Source organism: Rhincodon typus, chromosome 12 (assembly GCF_021869965.1).
Source record: "Rhincodon typus isolate 14 chromosome 12, sRhiTyp1.1, whole genome shotgun sequence".
Classification (NCBI taxonomy): Eukaryota; Metazoa; Chordata; class Chondrichthyes; order Orectolobiformes; family Rhincodontidae; genus Rhincodon; species Rhincodon typus.
In genome coordinates this window covers 65277026-65300593 of record NC_063343.1, presented here as the reverse complement: position 1 = coordinate 65300593, position 23568 = coordinate 65277026, and the positions used below count along the sequence as shown (strand labels likewise).

The window sequence follows — 23568 nt, the reverse complement described above, 5'->3', positions numbered from 1 at the left end:
TACTGTACGCCTTCTTAACAACGCTATCAACCTGGGTGGCAACTTTCAGTGATCTATGCACATGGACACCGAGATCTTTCTGCTCATCCACACTACCAAGAATCTTACCATTAGCCCAGTACTCTGTATTCCTGTTACTCCTTCCAAAGTGAATCACCTCACACTTTTCCGCATTAAACTCCATTTGCCACCTCTCAGCCCAGCTCTGCAGCTTATCTATGTCCCTCTGTAACCTACAACATCCTTCTGCACTATCCACAACTCCACCGACTTTGGTGTCATCCGCAAATTTACTAACCCATCCTTCTACGCCCTCATCCAGGTCATTTATAAAAATGACAAACAGCAGTGGCCCCAAAACAGATCCTTGAGGTACACCACTAGTAACTGAACTCCAGGATGAACATTTCCCATCAACCACCACCCTCTGTCTTCTTACAGCTAGCCAATTTCTGATCCAAACCGCTACATCACCCTCAATCCCATGCCTCTGTATTTTCTGCAATAGCCTACCATGGGGAACCTTATCAAACGCTTTACTGAAATCCATATACACCACATCAACCGCTTTACCCTCATCCACCTGTTTGGTCACCTTCTCGAAGAACTCAATAAGGTTTGTGAGGCACGACCTACCCTTCACAAAACCGTGTTGACTATCCCTAATCAAATTATTCCTTTCTAGATGATTATAAATCCTATCTCTTATAATCCTTTCAAACACTTTACCCACAACCGAAGTAAGGCTCACTGGTCTATAATTACCAGGGTTGTCTCTACTCCCCTTCTTGAACAAGGGGACAACATTTGCTAATCTCCAGTCTTCTGGCACTATTCCTGAAGACAATGACGACATAAAGATCAAAGCCAAAGGCTCTGCAATCTCCTCTCTAGCTTCCCAGAGAATCCTAGGATAAATCCCATCCGGCCCAGGGGACTTATCTATTTTCACACCTTCCAGAATTGCTAACACCTCCTCCTTATGAACCTTAATCCCGTCCAGTCTAATAGCCTGTATCTCAGTATTCTCCTCAACTACATTGTCTTTTTCCTGCGTGAATACTGACGAAAAATATTCATTTAGCACCTCTCCTATCTCTTCAGACTCCACGCACAACTTCCCACGACTGTCCTTGACCGGCCCCAATCTTACTCTAGTCATTCTTTTATTATGGGTAGAGTGTACAGACTCCACACAGATAGTCACCCAATGTGGAATTTGAACCCAGGTCCTTGGTGCTAAGAGGGAGCAGTGCTAACCACTGTGCCACTCTAACTCACCCAGAGGTGCTATGCTAATAAACAGTATTATAGATAATGGGGCAATTCTAATCATGACCCACATAAGGGAGAAGAGAAGTTTAATATCCATCATGTTGCCAACAATTACCAAATTGCTTGGGCCCCACCAACTGTCATGGGATCACAAGGTGAAGATCAGGTGCTTGATACTGAGGGTCTGAGGGAACTTATACCTCATCCAGGAGACACCATTACTACAGGAAAATGTGCAGATAAGAACCAATTTTCTAAAATTTGGACTTTGCTTGGCCAAGCTTTTGCAATGGAATGCCTGAGCAGTGAAATTCAATTGACAAAATACAAATGAGTCACTGTTAGAAATGTAGGTGAGCCAATGGGAGTAGTCACTGAATGAGTAATCCAGCATCTAATATTCTGAGGGGCAAGGGTTCAAATCCCATCATGGCAGATGGTGGAATTTGAATTCAATAAAAATCTTGAATTTAAAATACCATTCTAATAGCAATCAAAATTAACCAGTTTCTTTTCAGGGAAGGAAACTGCCATCCTTATGTGGCCTCGCCTTCATGTGACTCCAGACCCACAGCAATGTGGTTGATTCTTAACTGCCCTCTAGGGCAATTAGGGATGGGCAATAAATGCTGGCCTGGCCATCAATACCCACATTCCATTGGCAGATTAAAACGAAAAAGGACAGGAAAAGGCCATTGATTCCTTTCAGTCAGTTCTAACATTCTGTTAAATCATGGTTGATCTGCACTTACAAAGAGGACAAAGAACAGTACAGTGTAGGAACAGGCCCTTCAGCCCACCAAGTGGCAACCCATGATGCCTTTCTGTGCAGTCCACATCCCTCTCTTCTCTGCCTATTCATATCTCTGTCAAGATGTCTTTTAGAGTTGCTATAGTACCCACCTCCACCACCAACTCTGGCATCACATTCCAAGCACTTACCACCCACTATGTAAAAAAAACTTGCCTCTCCCATCGTCTTTAAACTTTCCCCCTTTTACCTTAAACCTATGTCCCCTAGTAAGTGATGTTCCTACCCTGGGAAAATGTCAATTAAACTGCATCTATTCATTTTGGTTTCATAAGCCTTTCATACCCTTACCTAATGAAAGCTATCAATCTCAGGTTTGAAACTTCAGTTGACCCCCAGAGCTCCAGTGTGAACTGCTCCTTACAGACATGACGCCTGGATTCTGGGCTTCACCAACCCCTACCCGACCAGCGGAAATAATTTCTTTCTATCCATCCTTTAAATACGTTGATTTGATCATCCCATTAATCTCTACCCTCGAGGGAATATAAGTTTAGTTTATGGAGCCATTCCGCATTACTTAACCCTGGTGTAATTCTGTAAATCTATACTGTACCCCCATCGAAGAGCAACAATGAGCTGAGTGGAATTTAGTCTGAGCAAGTTAAAGCTGACATCCACACTATAATTTCACAAGAGTAATCTTTGGAATGGAACTAATTTTTGATGTTTCACATATAATCTGTTACAGTGAATACACTGTTCCCTTCCTCCAGGGAGACTGTCCGCCAGCGTCATGACCCCTCAAGATTTGCATTTACATAGAGCCTTTCTGCACCTCAGAAGGTCACGAAGCAAAGGTGGTGTGAGACAAAAACATTGTCACCCAGCGAGTAGTTAGGGTCTGAAATGCACTGCCTGGAAACGTGGTGGAGGCTGATTCAGTGGAGACATTCAAAGGGGCATTGCATGACTATTTGGATCGAAATGGTGTGCAGCGATATAGGAAAAAAGGCAGGAGATTGGCATAAGGTATTAGAACCAGTGTGGCACGATGGACTGAATGGCCGCTTTCCACACCGTAACAATTCTGTGATTCTGAATTGCACTTTGCAGACTGATCTGGGGTGTAATCACAGTTGTAGAGAAACTCAGTTGTCAGTTTACACACAGCAAGCTTCCACTTTCAGAAATGCAATTAATGATGAAACGTGCTGATTGTGACTTAAATATTGATTTTGGGGAAAAGTGCCCAGCTTGACTTTGAGAGTGGCCTTGGCATCTCTCATATTCACCCAAGAGAAATCAGTTGGGTGAATATCTTGTCTGAAGGATGGCAGCTCCAAAGGTGTAGAGCTACCTTGGTACAGCTCTGGGAGTGCCAGACTGGATTCTACACCCAGGCAGCACAGTGGCTCAGTGGTTAGCACTGCTGCCTTACAGCGCCAGGGACCTGGGTTCAATTCCACCCTCAGGTGATTGTCTGTGTGGAGTTTGCAGGTTCTCCCCGTGTCTGTGCGGATTTCCTCCGGGTGCTCCAGTTTCCTCCCACAGTCCAAGGATATGCAGGTTAGGTGGATTGGCCATGCTAAATTGCCCGTAGTGCCTGGGGATGTGTAGATTAGGTGGGTTACAGGGGAATGGGTTTGGGTGGGTGCTCTGAGAGTCGGTGTGGACTTGTTGGGCCGAAGGGCCTGTTGCCACACTGTAGGAATTCTATGATCTATGACTCTGGAATGGGTCTTAAGCCAGCAGCCACCTGAGCTCAGGGACAAGAGGACTACCTGCTGGGACAAAGCTGGGCTTACACTGAGAAATTGCCGAATCTCAGGAATGAATGAACAGGAAAAGAATCTACAAGACTACAACCTTGTCGCTCATTAAAACCATTGAACCCCTCAACCCTTTATGTGCTTTTTTTTGGCTCAATAAGGGCAGAAGAACAAAAGGAATGCTTTCCATCACATAAAATACCATCTGGTAAAGTCATTTTCCCGAGCAGGGCTGTTTATTTTCTCTCTAACCGAAGCCTCCTGCCTGCAGAAAAATGCACTGACTCTGTAAACTCGGATGCATATAAAAAATTTATATCTTTGAAGGAAGGGTTGTTACTTTCACTATTAAAGATGGAAAGCAGAACATAGACTTGCATTTGTATAGCACCTTTTACCAGCCCAGCAACACCCCCCACCGACTCCACTCCACCTATAGGGTTTCACCGCCAACAAAATGCTCTTTGAAGTGTAATAGTCACTGTTCTAGTATGTGTAAGCACTCACAGTTTAGAGAAAGAAAACACTTTCAAAGTAAAGGTGACAAAATTATGTTTGCCTTGCTATTATGGAAAGAAAACTGGCTACGAAACAGCAAACAGAGAACAGAAATTAAACATAATTACTCAGACTTGGTCACAGGTGGGAAGTTGTGTTCTACAAGGATCAGGGCTAGGACTATGGCTGTTCACAGTTTACATTTTAACAACTTGGACTCAAGAATCAGAAGTAATCATTTCCAAATTTGCTGATACGGGGGGAAGACAATGGCAGGAAGACAACAGTAAGAAAGGGAGTGCAGTTTTTTTAAAGGGCTTCAGCAGAAATAAGGGAGGGGCTTTGGTCGGAAGAATAAGGAGGTCATGTGCTCCTTGGAAAATTGAGAGTCCAAATGTAGCAGTGAAACAGAGGGACCTGGGAGTACAGGTACCACTGAAAGTCAGGCCAGAAAGGAAAAGCGGATTTAGCTCTAGGATTTGTCTCAGAGGATGTGCAATGGCTAGGGTGCCTGTCTCTAAGCCAGAAACACTCCAAGACTTTATGGCCATTGAAGGTGACTGTGAATGTATCCAAACAAATTGAGTTCCAACCTGTAAATCCTTCCCGGATACCTATGTTATGGAGGGTGGGCGTTGGTGCTGTTGTATAGGCGTGGATGTCTTCAGAAGAAGATATGAACAGAATAGATTTATCACAAAGTAATTACATTACATCTGAGTTACATGATGATCTCTTGTGAGACAGCACACACCTTGAGACTGTAGGAAATAGAAACAAGAGTAGGCCATTCAGCCTCTTGAACCTGCTGTATCTGTCTTTCAGTAGGATCATAACTGATTCAACACCCCTCACATCCACTTTCCTGCCTAATCCCCATAACCCTTGATTCTCCTGAGGAGTGAGTGCACATTACCATCTAGAAAGATGAAAGCAACATATACATGGGAACACCACGACCTGCAAGTTCCCCTCCAAGCCACTCACCACACTGACTTGGAAATATATTGCCGTTCCTTCACTGTAGTGAGGTCAAAATCCTGGAATTCCCTCCTTCAGGGCATTGTGGGTGTACCAACTCTACATGGACTGCAGTGATTCAAAAGGCAGCTCACCACCACCTTAGTCATAGAGTCAGGAAGGTCTACAGCACAGAAAGGGGCTGTTTGGCCTATTGAGTCTGTGCCAGTCAAAAATAAGCACCTATCTATTCTAATCCCATTGTCCTGCAGTCCTCAAGGGCAATTAGGAACTGGGGAGAGATGCTCACATCCTGTGAACGAATAAACGAATAGACTGTCTTGCTAAGATAACTGTAGTGTAGCTACACCAGATTGACTGCAACATTTCAATACTGTAATTCACAGCCATTTACTTTGTTCGGGTGTCCATATGCCATAAATGAATAGAAAAGAATATAGAATAAATGAGCAGGAGGGGTGAGGTCTCCTCTCACGTCCTGAGCTGATATTCATCCTTAAACTGTTGGCATTAAAACTTACCTCGTTGTGTGGGATCTTGCTGTGCACGGTTTGGTTTCATGTATCCCACATTATAACAGTGACTGCACCTCAAGCAAATTGCTACGTTTGCTGTAAAGTGTTTGCGACGCCTCCAGGGTTCCTTTCCTCAATTTGTTTTGTATTATTTTAAAGAGTTGAATCTTACCAAGGGCCGTTAATAAGTAACAGCAGGACTTCGTTCTTTCAGCTCTTGCTCTGCGGAGGTTGCCTCAAGGGTAGATCAGCTGGAATCTTCATTGAAGGGATTTGTCTATAATTAGTTGCAGATGTTAACTTAAGCTGTACGCACCAGAAACTCCCTGTCAGTGATTTGTTTCTGGGAAGAATGTGTTCCTTGAGGAATCACATTTGAAACCTCCTGATAACCGAGTGGATCAATCGATTTTCTCATCTGGAGCTTGCCCACAGCCTCGAGAATAGACCCCAGCTTCAAAGCTGGCACGCGCAAACATTAGCCAGTGGGGGAGGCAATGGCCTAGTGGTATCATCGCTAGGCTATTAATCAAGAGACCCAGGTAATGTTCTGGGTAACATGTGCCATCCCACTATCTGCCATAGCAGGATTTGAACCCAGGTGAATGGTGAACCACAGGCGAATAATAAGATATCATGGCAGATCTTTTAACTCAACTCCAATTTGGTGTCCTATTCCCATAATCCTTGATTCTTTTAGCATCCAAACATCTGTGGCTCTCAGTCTTGAATGTATTCAATGATTGAGCATTCATAGCTGTCTGTGGTGGAGACTTTCAGAGATTCACAAGTGCAGTGAAGAATTTTCTTCTCATCGCAGACTTTAATGATTGGCCTTTATCTTGAGACTTTGATTGCACCCTTCCCCGACCCACTCTTCAGCTAGGGGGCAACAGCCTTCAGAAGCTATCCTGTCAAATCCACTCAGAATGTTCTCTGTCAATGAGATCTTCCCTCATTCTCGGTGTTAAGTCAGTGCTGGTACTCCTCCCCAGGGAGCAGTGTGTTATGTTTGGGTGGATTGGATGCTGCATGGTTCTCTGGCCAACCATAAGGTGGGGCACTTTGTGGAGGGTCTTCATGAGGTGCAGCCTGCTGTAGAGAGCTGGAGCCATTCCTTGAGATGCAATTTGCAGACCTCCGTGTAAAAATAAGCAAGAAAGGAGGGAAAAGTACAGACTCCAGAAGCCAAAGGACTACATGATTGTATGGCCCTAAGTTGTTCTGCAAGCATTCACAACATTTCATTGCAACACAATCAAAGAATTTGTTTGTTATCCAATCCTACTTTCAATCTTATCCTCCTACCTTTACCCAGTCTAATCTACCTTGTCTTGACTTCATTAGCACCACTGCTTCATTTCTCACTTAAGCCTGTCCCCTTTTATTTTCTTCAGTTGCAAATTCCCTGTTCTTCCTCCCTGTTCTTCCTGATTCAACTTTCACTGGATTGGAATCTAGCTTTGTTGCCTCGTTCCCCACCTTCATCTATGATCTGTTCTTTCCTAGAACTTCCAAACTGTGGGTCTTCTTAACTCCCAAGGGGATCCCTTACAAACTGTAGAACAATCCTCCACTTTGTGAATGTCTTTCCCCTATCTCTCATTGTCCCCTCCAAGCTGTGGGGCAGCTCACGTTTCTTCAGTCTGGTTCACCCTTCATCCTACAATGCTCCAAAATCCATTTTTAGCTTCGCCTGACCATTTGACGTATCTTACCTTTCCTCATGCGTTCCACTCCCTATAGTGTTGCCTGCAATAAGTCCAAACTTACTGCTTTTCACAGAAAAGTATTCAGCTCCAACCTCTAGCGCGGAGATCCAGCAACCTTTCATTGAGCTTGGCAGGACTAGTTACAAATAGTTCCTGTGAAGTACCTTTATCTTTTTATTAGTTCACCGGTTTAATGATTAACAGGCTAAACAAGAGGAGTAGGTCACTGAGCTTTGACCCTGTGCAGTGTTGAGGGCTGTACTCAGTGTGTCTCAAATTTGGAATCTGTAAATAAGGAGACTGCCAGGTAGAGACAGGTGGTAGCATAGTAGTCATATCACTGGACTGGTAGTCCAGAGTAATGCACTGGGGAATAGTATCCACCCTAGCCTGGTCCTGTTATGACATGGTTGCTTTTAATGCAGTCACCCATTCTCGCTTACGCCTAAGCCCATTATCACATTGTATGGGTTCCTTTCAGTACAGCTCATTACTCTCTTCTACTCTTAGCTCTTATTATCACTTTTTCAGCTTCTCTTCTGTTCTCGCCTGCTATTCATGTTTACTTATCCCTTTCGTATCTCTCTCTCTCTCTCTCTCTCTCTGTCTCTCTGGGCTCCATCTTCACCCATGCACTCACCTCCCCTTCCCGCTGGCCCCCCCCACCTCGTCTTCAGCATAAATATTACTTTACCCTAGCTGCTAACAATTCTAATAAACAGTCAGTGGACCTGAAATGTTAACTCTGCTTTCTCTCCACAGATGTTGTCAGAACTGCTGAGTTTTGCCAGGATTTTCTGATTTTGTTTCAGATCTCCAGCATCTGCTATTCTCTGTTTTATTATAGTAATGTACTAGGGATATGGGTTGCCCAAGTGGAAAAATGAGGTGCTGTTCTTCCAGCTTGCACTGAGCTTGCTGTAGACAACGTGCCGCAGGTAGACCCTCAATGCCATTAGGCAGGGAGTTCCAGGATTTTGGCCCAGCAACAGTAAAGGAACGGCAATAAATTTCGAAAATGAGGTGCTGTTCTTCCAGCTTACGTATTCCAATATTCCTCATTGGCTGTTAAGTGGTTTGGGATAACCTAAGTGTGCCATATAATCACAGTGGCTACAAGAGCAAGTCAGAGGCTAGGAATACTACAGTAAGTAACTCACCTCCTGACTCCTCAAAGCCTGTCCACCATCTACAAGGCACAAGTCAGGAGTGTGATGGAATACTCTCCACTTGCCTGGATGAGTGCAGCCCCAACAACACTCAAGAAACTTGACACCATCCAGGACAAAGCATCCTGCTTGATTGGCACCACATCCACATGCATCCAGTCCCTCCACCTCCAATGCTCAGTAGTTTGTACCATCCACAAAATATACTATAGAAATTCACCAAAGATCCTGAGACAGCAACTTTGAAACCCACGACCGCTTCCATTAAGCAGCAGACACACGGGTATACCAACACCTGCAAGTTCCCCTCCAAGCCACTCACCATCTTGACTTGAAAATATATTACCCTTTCTTCACTATCACTAGGTCAAAATCCTGGTATTCCCTCTGAAGAGCATTTTAGGTCAAACTACAGCACATGAACTGCAGCAGTTCAAGAAGGCAGTTGACCACCATTTTCTCAAGGGCAACCGGGAACTGGCAAAGAAATGCTAGCCCGGCCATTGAAGCTCACGTAGTGAATAAAAAGGTGCTATAGAAATGCAAGTTCTTCCTATGCTGTCCGCGAGCGTGAAACGTGAGCCAATTCAGAAAAGTCCTGAGTTCAAAAGAGTTGAACAGATGGTAAGCAGCACAGAGCGAGTTCAAACTTCACTACAGTTCATACTTAACCTTATCCACCCTCTATCCACTCATGGTTATAGCAATTATTCCAGCATACTCTATACTGGAACAGCTCTATATGGACTTTGAGCTAGTTAATGTGCCTTCCTGTACTTAATAAAATTTCCTTCATTCTTTGGTGCCTTTTATATTGAAATTTTCTTTTATTCATTTGTGAGATGTGGGCGTCGTTGGCTGGGCCCAGCATTTATTGCCCGTCCCTAGTTGCCCTTGAGAAGGTGGTGGTGAGCTGCCTTCAAGAACCGCTGCAGTCCACCTGCTGTGGGTTGACCCACAATGCCATTAGGGAGGGTATTCCAGAATTTTGACCCAGCGACAGTGAAGGAATGGCAATACATTTCCAAGTCAGGATGGTGAGTGGCTTGGAGGGGAACTCGCAGATGGTGGGGATCCCACGTATCTGCTGCCCTTGTCCTTCTAGGTGGAAGTGGTCGTGGGTTTGGAAGGTGCTGTCTGAGGATCTTTGGTGAATTTCTGCAGTGCATCTTGTAGATAGTACACACTGCTGCTACTGAGCATTGGTGGTGGAGGGAGTGGATGCTTGTGGATGTGGTGAGAATCAAGTGGGCTGCTTTGACCTGGATGGTGTCAAACTGTTGGAGCTGCACTCAATCAGGTAAGTGGGGAGTTTTCCTTCACACTCTGGACTTGTGCCTTGTAGATGGTGGACAGGCTTTGAGGAGTCAGAAGGAGAGTTCCTTGCTGCAGTATTCCCAGCTTCAGGCCTGCTCTTGCAGCCACTATGTTTATATTGTGAGTCCAGTTGAGTTTCTGGTCAATGGTAACCCCAGGATGTTGATAATGGGGGTTTCAGTGATGGTAACACAATTGAATGTCAAGGGGCAGTGGTTAGATTGTCTCTTATTGGTGATGGTCATAGCCTGGCATTTGTGTGGCGCGAATGTCACTTAGCACTTGTCAGCCCAAGCCTGAATATTGTCCAGATCTTGTTGCATTTGAACACGGACTGGTTCAGTATCTGAGGAGTTGTGAATGGTGCTGAACATTGTGCAATCATCGGTGAACATCCCCACTTCTGACCTTATGTTGGAGGGAAGGTCATTGATGAAGCAGCTGAAGATGGTTGGGCCGAGGACACTACCCTGAGGAACTCCTGCAGAAATGTCCTGGAGCTGGGATGACTGACCTCCAACAACCACGACCATCTTGCTATGTGTCAGGTATGACTTCAACCACCAGAGAGTTTGCCCCCTGATACCTGTAGATTCCAGTTTTGTCAGGGCTCCTTGATACCACACTCGGTCGAATGCAGCCTTGATATCAAGGGCAGTCACTCTCACCGCATCTCTGAAATTCAGCTCTTTTGTCCATGTTTGAATCAAGGCGTAATGAGGTCAGGAGCTGAGTGGCCCTGGCAGAACTCAAACTGGGCATCACTGAGCAGGTTATTGCTGAGCAGGTGCTGCTTGATAGCGCTGTTGATGACACCTTCCATCACTTTACTGATGATCGAGAGGAGACTGATGGGGCGGTAATTGGCAGGATTGGATTTGACCTGTATTTTATATACAGGACATATTTGGGCAATTTTCCACATTGTCGGGTAGATGCCAGTGTTGGAACTGTACTGGAACAGCTTAGCCAGGAGAGCGGCAAGTTCGAGAGCACAAGTCTTCAGTACTATTGCCGGAATGTTGTCAGGGCCGGTAGCCTTTGCAGTATCCAGTGTCTCCAGCCGTTTCTTGATATCACGTGGAGTGAATCAAATTGGCTGAAGACTGGTATCTGTGATGCTGGGGACCACTGGAGGAGGCCGAGATGGATCATCCACTCGGGACTTCTGGCTGAAGATTGCTGTGAATGCTTCAGCCTTATCTTTTGCACTGATGTGCTGGGCTCCTCCATCATTGAGGATGGGGATATTTGTGGAGCCACCTCCTCCTGTGAGTTGTTTAATTGTCCACCACCATTCATGACTGGATGTGGCAGGACTGCAGAGCTTAGATCTGATCTGTTGGTTGTGGGATCGCTTAGCTCTGTCTATCACTTGTTGTTTTCGCTGTTTGGCGTGCATGTAGTCCTGTTTGGTGGCTTCACCAGGTTGATACCTCATCTTCAGGTATGCCTGGTGCTGCTCCTGGCATGCCCTCCTGCACTCTCCATTGAACTAGCGTTGATTCCCTGGCTTGATGGTAATGGTTGAGTGGGGGATATGCCGGGCCATGAGGTTCCAGATCGTGCTGGAGTACAATTCTGATGCTATTGATGGCCCACAGTGCCTCATGAATGCCCAGTGTTGAGTTGTTAGATCTGTGCGAAGTCTGTCCCATTTAGCACAGTGATAGAGCCACACAACACGATGGAGATTGTTCTCAACGTGAAGGCGGGACTTCATCTCCACAAGAACTGTGCAATGGTCACTCTTACCGATACTGTCATGGACAGATGCACCTGCAGCCAGCAGATTGGTAAGGATGAGGTCAAGTATATTTTTCCGTCTTGTTAGTTCCCTCACCACCTGCCGCAGACCCAGTCTAGCAGCTGTGTCCTCTAGGCCCCGACCAGCTCGATCAGTAGTACCGCTGCCGAGCCACTCTTGGTGGTGAACATTGAAATCCCCCACCCAGAGTACATTTTGTGCCCTTGCCATCCTCAGTGCTTCCTCCAAGTGTTGTTCAACATTGAGGAATACTGATTCATCAGCTGAGGGAGCACGGTATGTGGTAATCAGCAGGAGGTTTCCTTGCCCATGTTTAACCTGAAGCCATGAGACTTCATGGGGTCTGGAGTCAATGTTGAGGACTCCCAGAGCAACTCCCTCCCAACTGTATACCACTGTGCCGCCCCCTTTGCTGGATCTGTCCTGCTGGTGAGACAGGACATATCTAGGCATGGGGATGGTGGTGTCTGGGACATTGTCTGTAAGGTATGATTCTGTGAGTATGACTATATCAGGCTGTTGCTTGACCAGTCTGAGACAGCTCTCCCAATTTTGGCACTAACCCCCAGGTGTTAGTGAGGAGGAGTTTGCATGGTCGACAGGGCTGTTTCTGCCGTTGTCTTTTCTGGTGCCTAGGTCGATGCCAGGTGATCCGTTCGGTGTCATTTCTTTGAGACTTTGTAGCGATTGGTACAACTTTGTGGGTGCTAGACCATTTCAGAGGGGAGTTGAGAGTCAACCACATTGCTGTGGATCTGGAGTCACATGTAGGCCAGACCAGGTAAGGATGGCAGATTTCCTTCACTGAAGGGTATTTTCCAACAATCGATAATGATTTCATGATGATCAGTAGATTCTTAATTCCAGATTTTTGTTTTGATTGAATTCAGATTCCACCATCTACCATGGTAGGATTCAAACCCAGGTCCCCAGAACGTTAGCTGGGTTTCTGTATTAATAGTCCTGTGATAATACCGCTAGGCCATCATCTACCCTACTGGCTGCCCATTACCTGGTAAGGAGACTTGAGGGAGTGAGTGCAGAAAAGTTGAAGGGGAAATGGAGATGTGGTGGTAATGTCACTGGGCTATGGTCCAGGCTGATTGCTCGGGTCATGGGTTCAAATCTCAACCATGCCCATTTAAATTCAATTCATAAAATCTAGAATATAAAGTTAGTCTTAATGATGGCAGCTACAATCGGTTGTCATAAAAGATTGTCTGGATCACTGATGCCCACTTCAGAAGGAAATCTGCCATCCTTGGCTCGTCTGGCCTACATGTGACTCCAGACCCATGGCAATGGTGGCTGCCTCCCACTTGCCCTCTGAAATGGCCGACGAAGTCACTCCTTTCAAGGGCAATTAGGGATGGGTAACAAATGCTGGCCTTGCCTACATTGCCTGCTTCCCATAAAAGAATGAAAGTAATCCCTGCTGAATGGTGGTGCTGGAACAGGATCAGTCAGATAGCAGGATCAGTCAGGTAGCCCGGGATCAGTCAGATAGCCCGGGATCAGTCAGAGAGCCCGGGATCAGTCAGATAACCTGGGATCAGTCAGGTAGCCCGGGATCAGTCAGAGAGCCTGGGATCAGTCGGATAGCCCGGGATCAGTCAGAGAGCCCGGGATCAGTCAGAGAGCCCGGGATCAGTGGGGTAGCCCGGGAACAGTCGGGTAGCCCAAGATCAGTCAGAAAGCCCGGGATCAGACAGAGAGCCCGGGATCAATCAGGTAACTGCCAGCTCTCCATCAGTCTACTCTCAGTCGCCTATAAAGTGATGGATGGTGTCATTAATAGTACTATCAAGCGGCACCTGCTCAGCAACACCCAGTTTGGGTTCTGCCAGGGCCACTTGGCTCCTGACCTCATTACAGCCTTTGTTCAAACATGGACAAAAGAGCTGAATTCCAGAGGTGAGGTGAGAGTGACAGTCCTTGACATCAAGGCTGCATTCGAATGAGTGTGACATTCAGAATCTCTAGCTAAATCGAAAGCAATGGGAATCAGAAAAACATTCCGTTGGCTCATACCTGGCACAACGGAAGATGGGTGTGGTTGTTGGAGGGTCAGTCATCTCAGCTCCAGGATATCTCTTGCATGAGTTCCTCAGGGTAGGGTCCTAGGCCCAACCATCGTCAGCTGCTTCATCCAAGACCTTCCCTACGCCATAAGTTCAGAAGTGGGGATCTTCATACAATGTTCAATATCATTTACAACTCCTCAGATACTGGAGTAGTCCATGACAAAATGCAAGTAGACCTGGACAATATTCAGGCTTTGACTAACAAGTGGCAAGTAACATTGGTGCCACATGAGTGCCAGGTAGTAAGCCATCTCCAATAAGAGACAATCTAACCACTTTCCCTTGACCTTCAATGGTGTCACTATCACTGAAACACCCAATATCAACATTCCGGGAGTTGCCATTCACCAGAAACTCAACTGTACTCAACTTATATTTACACTGGCTACAAGAGCAGTTCAGAAGCTAGGAATACTACAGTGAGTGACTCCCCAAAGCCCTGTCCACCATCTACAAGGCACAAGTCAGGAATGTGATGGAATACTCCCCACTTGCCTGGATAAGTGCAGCTCCAACAACACTCAAGAAGCTTGACACCATCAATGACAAAGCCGTCCACTTGATTGACATCAAACTCCTAAACATTCAGTCATTGCACCACCACAACTCAGTAGCAGCAGTGAGTATGGCTTATTAGATGCACTGTATAAATTTGCCAAAGATTCTTCGACAGCACCTTCCAAACTCATGACCACTTCCATCTAGAAGGATAAGGGCAGCAGATGCATGGGAACATCACCACTTGTAAGTTCCCTCCAAGCCACTCACCATCCAAGTTGGAAATAAATTGCTGTTTCTTCACTGTCGCAGGGTCAGAATCCTGGAATTCCATCCCCAGTGGGGACACATACAGCACATGGACTACAGCGGCCCAAGAAAGCAGCTCACCACCACCTTTTTCAAGGGCAACTAGGAATGGGCAATAAATACTGGCCTAGCCACGAGTGAATAATAAAAGTGTGATTATGCCAATTCATTTTGTGCTACAATCAGGAATCCTTTATCTGAAAACTTCATGACTGGGTTTTACAGATGAAGCATATTTTTGGTTTTAGGGTATATTTCCCTTACCGTTTAAGATCTTTCAATAATCACCTCAAAAGCAAAATTTTCATTTAACTCTAGAACTCATTGTACTCTTGTCTGTTGGGAAATGAGTTCATGTTATCAAAATTTTAATAGTATGTGTATGCTTTTTATCATTGTCTCTGCACTTACTAATCTTCGTTTCCATTTGTTGCTACCCTTACCACTATAGTCCATTCGGGTCTGTTCTGGTCTATTTGGGCCATTTGGCAAAGTACTTTACTTGACCCTAACAGCTGTAAAAGAGAGATTTTCTTTCCAAAGGGCCTGAACTCAGCACGTCTACAGGTCTGTTCATGTCCACGTCTGAGAAAATTTCGCTTTTTAGATCTTGTTGCTTTTCAGATGTGCAGATAAAGGATGCCTGTAATTATAGTTTCATTTATCCAATCAGCACAATTTTCAGTATATTTTGGGCACGCTTCCTGAGGTTTTTGTTTATTTTGCCACCCATGGCACACTTGCCTGAGTCACAAGGTCCTATTTCAGGATTTGAGCATAAAAATCAAGTCTGACACTCCAGAACATTGCCACATTCACTGTCAGATGTAGCTAAACTGTAAAAAGCACTACTGAGTCCTTCTCTCATCTGCTTCAACTTTGTCATTAATATTGAGGCCGTCTGATCAGTCATTTCTGCTTTTTCCCCTCTCTTACCTGAGCCTTGGGCTTGTATGTTTCTCCAAGTTCTGTCTTATTTTCAAATCAACCTGTTCAGAGATGTTATTACACACCGCTGGAGCAGCTGGGACTTGAACCCAACCTCCCAGTCCAGGGGTAGAGACACTACTACTGCGCCACAGAGGGCTCCCTCCCCATCTTCTGTTCATCCCTCTCCAATCTGAGACCCACTTCCTGCTTTCTTAACCTCTTCCCACCAAATTGCTGACCATCCCACTTTGATTCCTAGCTCCCAACATGTTTGCTAATATTATGAATAATCTCTTGTCTTCAGGTACTATCCACCTTCTCCTTAAGTCTGCAGTTTCCCTGTACCTTCAGTTTCCCCTCCTCAAAAATCTATCTCTGATTCCATATTCTTGCAAATTGTCTCCCTTTCCTCTCTGAAGTTCTTTCATGTGCTGTTGCAAGCCCACCAATAAAAAAATCCAAACCTAAACTTTCTTATTCAATGTGTGGATGTACCTACTGGAGAAGGAGCAATATTTGACCTTCTATTGGGAAATAAGGCAGGACAAGTTATGGAGGTGTCAATGGTGGAGCACTTTGGGGCAAGTCATCACAATTGTATTAGTTTTAAGATAGTATGTTCCTGTTAGTGTGAAGGGCGAAGGCTGGAAGGTGTAGGGAATGCTCGATGACTGAAAAACTGAGGCTCTGGTTAGGAAAAAGATGATGTGAAGGTACTGGAGTTGGACTGGGGTGGACACGGTCAAAAACGACACAACACCAGGTTATAGTCCAATGGGTTTATTTGATATCACAAACTTTCGGATTCTCTCGCCTTCTTCAGGTGCTCGTGACAGAGAAAGCAAAAAGATACAGAATTTATAAGTAAAAGATCAAAGGGTCACACACCGATGCAAATTAAACAAACCTAAGATGCTGTTAAACCTTTAATCAGTTCGAAAGGAGATGCAGGTTTCAATTCTGCTCAGGGATAAGTAAAGATTCCATCAAAGGAGAGATGACATCTCAGGTCAGATAATGCATGTTAGGCGTGACGTCCTGTTTAGAACCTGTTTGTGTTTCGACTTGGAGTCAGAGTTCTAAAGTTGGACTTTGGGTTCATGTCACACTACAGGTGACCCCACCACACTCTACATCCTCACACAAACGCTCACATGCACACACACATTCATGCACGTGTGCGCACACACACACACACTCGTGCCCACACACACTCGTGCACAAACACACACGTGCATGCACACAGACACAGACCACAAACACACACACACACTTGCACGCACTCACGCACATGCGCATGCGCGTGTGCACACACACACATTCATGCATCCACACAGACACACACACTCTCACACATACACACAAACATGCACATACACACGTGCGAATACGCACACACACACATTTGCGCATACAGACACACACACACACACGCAAGTCTATGGGGTGAATTTGCATTTGCAGATTTATATTTGCAGATTCATTCTATTTTGTCAAAAAGTACACAATTTGTAGGCAGTCAGTCAGTGTAGCATTTTATGAATTCCTACTTTAGAAATCTGACTCCAAGTAGAAACAGATTCCAAACAGGGCGTCACGCCTAACATGCATTATCTGACCTGAGATGTCACCTCTTCTTTGATGAAACCTTTACTTATCCCTGAGCAGAATTGAAACCTGCATCTCCTTTCGAACTGATTAAAGGTTTAACAGAATTTTAGGTCTGTTTAATTTGCATCAGTGTGTGACCCTTTGATCTTTTACTTATAAATTCTGAGTCTTTTTGCTTCCTCTGTCACGAACACCTGAAGAAGGAGAGAGACTCTGAAAACTTGTGTCTTCAAATAAACCCGCTGGTGTCGTGTGGTTTTGACCAAGAAAAAGACGGAGGCATATGGCAGGTATAGATGGCTGGGATCAAGTGAATCCCTAGGGGACTATAAGGGCAGTAGGAGTATACTTAAGAGGGAAATCAGGGGGGCAAAAATGGGACTGAGATAGCTTTGCAAGTAGAGTTAAGGAGAATCCAAAGAGATTGTGACAATGCATTAAAGGCTAAAGAGTAACTAGGGAGAGAATAGGACCCCTTAAAGATCAATGTGGCCATCTATGTGTGGGACTACAGGAGATGGGTGCGATTCTAAATGAATATTTCACATTCTATTTACTGTGGAGAAGGAGATGGAAGCTAGGGTACTTGGGGTGAAATAAATAGTGATGTCTTGAAAAGGGATCATATTACAGAAGAGGAGGTGCTAAAGGTCTTAAAACATATAACGGTAGACAAATCCCCGGGACTTGATCGGGGGTTTCCCAGAACTTTGTGGGAAGCTAGGGAAGAAATTGCTAGGCCTTGCTGAGATATTTGTATTATCAACAGCCAAAGTTGAGGTGCTGAAAGACTGGAGGTTGGCTAATGTTTGCCATTATTTAAGAAAAGCTGTAAGGAAAAGCCAGGGAGCTATTGACTGCTAAACCTTACATCAGTGGTGGGTAAGTTGTTTGAGGAGATTCTGAGGTACAGGATTTACACACATTTGGAGAGGCAAGGACTGATTAGGGATAGTCAACATGGCTTTGTGCGTGGGAAATTGTGTCTTACTAACTTGACTGAGTTTTTTGAAAAAGTCACAGAGAAGATTGATGAAGGCAGAGTAGTAGATGTTGTCTATATGGACTTCAGCAAAGCATTTGACAAAGGTTCCACATGTCAGACTGGATGGCAAGGCCAGATCACATGGGATCTAGGAGGAGCAAGCCAATTGGATACAAAACTGACTGAAGGTAGGAGACAGAGGATGGTGGTAGAGTGTTGTTTCGTAGACTGGAGGCCTGTGACCAGTGGTGTGCCACAAGGATTGGTGCTGGGTCTTCCGGTTTTTATCATTTATATAAATGATTTGGATGTATATAGGAGGCATGGTTAGTAAGTTTACTGATGGCACCAAGATAGGTGGTATAGTGGACATTGAAGAAGATTATCTCAGAGTACAACAAGATCTTGACCAGATGGGCCAATGGGCTGAGAAATGGCAGATGGAGTTTGACTTAGATAAATGTGAGGTGTTGCATTTTGGTAAGGCAAACCAGGCCAGGATTTATACCCAGGTGGGGCCCTGGGGAGTGTTGGTGAACAAAGGGACATAGGGGTGCAGGTGCATAGTTCCTGGAAAGTGGAGTCGCTGGTAGACAGGGTGGTGAAGAAGACATTTGGTACACTTGCCTTCATTGGTCAGAACATTAAGTATAGGAATTGGGACATCATATAGAGTCTGTAAAGGAATTGGTGAGACCAGTTTTAGAATTCTGCATACAATTCTGCCTGCCCTTTTATAGAATGGATGTTGTTACAAGCCTGGCCTGGAGGGTTTGAGTTATAGGGAGAGGCTGAATAGGCTGGGGCTATTTTCCCTGGAGTGTCAGAGGCTGAGGGGTGACCTTATAGAGGTTTGTAAAATCATGAGGGGCATGGATAGAGCAACAGTACATTGGTTAGCACTGCTGCCTCGCAGCACCAGGGACCCAGGTTTGATTCCAGGCTTGGGTGACTGTCTGTTTGCACGTTGTCCCTGTGTCTGCGTGGGTTCCCTCCGGGTGCTCCAGTTTCTTCCCACAGCCCAAAGATGTGCAGGCTAGGTAGATTGACAATGGCAAATTGCCCATAATGTCCAGGGATGTGCAGGTTAGATGGATTAACCATGGGAAATGCTGGGTTACGGGGTCTGGGTGAGATGCTCCTCAGATAGTCAATGCAGACTTGATGGGCCAAATGGCCTCTATTTGCACCGTTAGGATTCTGTGATCTATGATATGGTGAATAGCCAAGGACTCCCCAGGGTAGGGGAATCCAACACTAGAAGGCACAGGTTTTGAGGTGAGAGGGGAAAGATTTAAATGGGACCTAAGGGGCAAGTTGTTCACACAGAGGGTGATGTGTGTATGGAATGAGCTGCCAGAGGAAGTGGTGGAGGCTGGTACAATAACAACATTTGAAATGCATCTGGATGTGTATATGATTTGGAAGGGTTTCGAGGGATAGGGGCCAAATGCTGGCAAATGGGACTAGATTAATTTAGGATTTCTTGTTGGCATGAATGAGTTGGTCCGAAGGGTCTGTTTCCATGCTGTAAATAACCTTAGATCAGTCAGATAACCCTGCAATCCAATGATGTCTCAAAGTTCAGGATCAACACAGTGATCCCTTCCAACTGCAACAACAATTACCTGCATTTATATAGCATCTTTCCAGTCATTAAAAAAAACCCGAGGTGCTACTTCACAGGAGGACTGCCAGCCAAAACTGGACCCAAAGATGATTTTGTAGTGAGTGGTTTGGGTCTGGAATGCACTGCCTGGAAGTTTGGTGGAGGCAGATTGAATTGAGGCTTTCCCTCCAATGGTGCAGTCCCAAGCACTGACCCTCTGACAGTGAGGTAGTCCTTCAGTACTTCCCCTCTGATTGTACGGTACTCACTCAGTACTGACCCTCCGACAGTGCAGTATTCCCTCAGCATTCTAACCATGTGGCACTTTCTCGGTATTGGCCCTCCAACAGTGCAGAAAGTACTGACCCTCTGACATTGTACCATTCTCCCAGTACTCCCCCTCCAACAATGCGGCGCTCCCACATTAACTGCTCCTCCAACACAGTTGCACACTTCTAGTATTACCCCTGCGACAGTATTTTGCTCCTACTCTATTAACTCTTGAAAATGCGATTCTCCCTCAGTATTGCCCCTCTGACAATGTAGCACTCCCTCAGCATTGCCGCTTTGAACAGTGTGGTGCTCCCTCAGTAACTGCACTACGAAAGTTAGGTCACAGACTGACGCAGGTCTTTATGAATTACTGCCATTTGATCTGTCTGGTTTATGTGTTGTTTTTTTAATGAGGTATAAAATGATACTGTGAGCCTCTAAGAGCCAGGAGGAAATAAAATAATTCTTACTTGCTGGTATCTGATGTTGAGTCAAACCTGGTGCCACAGGTGGCGCTATCTTGGGAGGTCTGCATTTCCCTCTGCCACTTGACCCAGTCTTATTTGCAGTGACCAGTCCAGATGAATTGGTCAAGGGGCAGGCATCTTCCCTCAGGGTGGAGGCTGGCTCCCTCACAGACCCCTCACTGATTGTGGGACTTGGTTCCATGCTCTCGGCAATGCTGTTTTCTTTCTCCGCGCCCGTGCCTCTGGCCTGGCATTCCTCTCCGTACTCCCAGTTCCTCAGATGGTTCTCCTGGTGATCCATGAGGAATGTTGGGGAGTTGGCCTTTGTCTCAGTTTGGCTGAAGTAGCCAAAGGGAGGCACATTTTCCCCCAGCTCCATGCAGCTGGAGTGCCTGGGTTTGGTGAGGGCACTCGTGGTATTTGGGAATGGAGGCAAGGGAATGTCCCCTCACTTTCAGCTTTAAGAGGCTTGTAAATGATGACCTAAAATATAAATGAAGTCCTCTCATGTGCTGAGTATTGTAAATGTTTTGACTTCAATCTTAAAATGACTTTGTCTCTGATCAGCTTCCTTGTTGGACAGGTTAAATTGAATGCAACATCAACTTTATTGTGAAGGTACAGGCAGGTTCTGCTTCAAATGTTTTCAGAAGAGAGACCATTTAAACAATTTTCACTTTTTGCTTTGGTATTTGTCTTTTGACAGGTCCCAGAAATCTCTCCTTCTTCGTTTGATTATTTCCTGATATTGTTACCAAGCTCTAGATGCTTCAAGGGAGTAATCAGCCAGATGAAAAGGATTCTCTTGTCCTACAGAAAGAAAATATCCATTTAGGTTTAGTCAGTCTTGACCCTTCTTAGATCATGCTGGATGGACCACAAAGCTTCACATCAGGCTAGCGCTGTCTGCTTTCCGATGTGCTAATTCTGACCTGTGAGTCTTAACCATGCAATCCTTTCCCATGGCTTGGTGTTTGGATGGAGAGCTGTTGGCGTTGGCGCATCCGTGTCTCTCTTTCTGCTAGCTGTCCAGCCATAGCCTTCCCCCTTTTCTGTGAAGCATCTCTGTTTCTGGTGTCTCCGCCTAAATCAAAACATGAGAGAGATGCATTGGTGAAGGCAACTGTGTGTCTCTGTGAGGCATGCCCCTCCAAAATACCAATCAGAATTGAAAATAAATTCCCCTCTCCCACATTTGTCTCCCTTCTAAAGAAGGGTTTTTTTTTCAGGAGGACTGAGGACAGAATATATTTTAAAAGCTTAAAAAGAAGGTGCAGGGACAATGGGAGACCTGTCTGAATGTTTGTGTACAGCAATCTTTGAAGGTAACAGGGAACGTTTGGAAGACTGTCAAAAAAAATGCAGAAATTCCTTTGCTTTATAAATCATAGAATTCCTATAGTGCGGAAAGAGACCATTTGGCCCACTGAAACTGCTTGACCCTCCGAAGAACCTCCCACCCAGACCCACTTCCCTACCCTATCCCCATAACTCCACATTTCCCATGGCTAATCCACCTAGCTTGCACATCCTTGGACACTGTGGGCAATTTAGCATGGCCAATCCACCTAACCTGCACATCTTTGGTCTGTTGGAGGAAACTGGAGCACCCGGAGGAAACCCGCGTAGACTTATAGATTCATAGATTTAGTCAGTGCAGAAAGGGACCTTCATCCCCTTAAGTCTGCACCGACATAACTACCACTAAAAGTGCACTAATCCCAATTTCCTGCACTTGTCCCATATCCTTGAATGTTATGATATTCGAAGTATTCATCTAAATCATTTTTAAACATTCGAAGTTTTCTGGCCTCCTCTACCTTTCCAGGCAGTGTATTCCAGATTCTCACTATGAAGGCCTGTGACCAGTGGTGTGCCACAAGGATCGGTCCTGGTTCGACTGCTTTTTGTCATTTATATAAATGATTTGGATATGAATATAGGAGGCATGGTTGGTGAGTTTACTGATGACACCAAGATAGGTGGTATAGTGGACATTGAAGAAGATTATCTGAGAGTACAGCAAGATCTTGACCAGATTGGCCAATGGGCTGAGAAGTGGCAGATGGAGTTTGATTAAGATAAATGTGAGGTGTTGCATTTTGGTAAGGCAAACCAGGCAAAGATTTATACCCAGATAGGGCCCTGGGGAGTGTTGGCGAACAAAGAGACCTAGGGGTGCAGGTGCATAGTTCCTGGAAAGTGGAGTCGCTGGTAAACAGGGTGGTGAAGAAGACATTTGGTACACTTGCCTTCATTGGTCAGAACATTGAGTATAGGAATTGGGACGTCATATTGTGGCTGTGCAGGACATAGGTGAGGCCAATTTTAGAATACTGTGTGCAATTCTGGCTGCCCTTTTATAGGATGGATGTTGTTACGAGGATTTTGCCTGGACTGGAGGGTTTGAGCTATAGGGAGAGGCTGAATAGACTGGGGCTATTTTTTCTGGAGCATCGGAGGCTGAGCGGTGACCTTATAGAGGTTTGTAAAATCATGAGGGGCATGGATAGAGCAACACAACAGTATAGTGGTTAGCGCTGCTGCCTCACAGCGCCAGGGACCCAGGTTTGATTCCAGGCTTGGGTGACTGTCTGTTTGCACGTTGTCCCTGTGTCTGCATGGGTTCCCTCCGGGTGCTCCAGTTTCTTCCCACAGCCCAAAGATGTGCAGGCTAGGTAGATTGACAATGGCAAATTGCCCATAATGTCCAGGGATGTGCAGGTTAGGTAGATTTACCATGGGAAATGCTGGGTTACGGGGTCTGGGTGAGATGCTCCTCAGATAGTCAATGCAGACTTGATGGGCCGAATGGCCTCTATTTGCACTGTTACAGTCTGAGAATTAGGGCCAGTCTGTGCAGGAGAGATGTTAGGAAGCACCATTACACACAAAATGTGGTAGATGTTTGGAACTCTCTTCCAAAAATGGCATTGGATGCTGGATCAGTTGCTCATTTTACATTTGAGATAGGCAAGTGTTTGTTAAGCAATGGTATTAAGTGATATGGGCCAAAGACAGGTAGATTTAGATTTCAGATTTTG

At 45.3% G+C, this 23568-nt stretch overlaps 1 protein-coding gene across 2 annotated transcripts in view; it reads right to left on the bottom strand.

Annotated features, from left to right (window-relative positions):
• The window catches only part of LOC109922093 (synaptopodin), a 56512-nt gene extending 34908 nt beyond the window's left edge, over positions 1 to 21604 (bottom strand). The window contains exons 1-2 of one of the 2 annotated variants that reach the window (XM_048603691.1): positions 21457 to 21604; positions 20528 to 21334 (exon numbers count right to left, since the gene is read on the bottom strand). In XM_048603691.1, coding sequence (XP_048459648.1) covers positions 20528 to 20903 — 376 coding nt within the window. In that variant the 5' untranslated portion in view covers positions 20904 to 21334; positions 21457 to 21604. Of the gene's footprint in view, positions 1 to 20527 lie in introns of both variants that reach the window. The other variant, XM_048603692.1, reaches the window with a different exon arrangement.
• Between the last annotated feature and the right edge of the window lie 1964 nt (positions 21605 to 23568).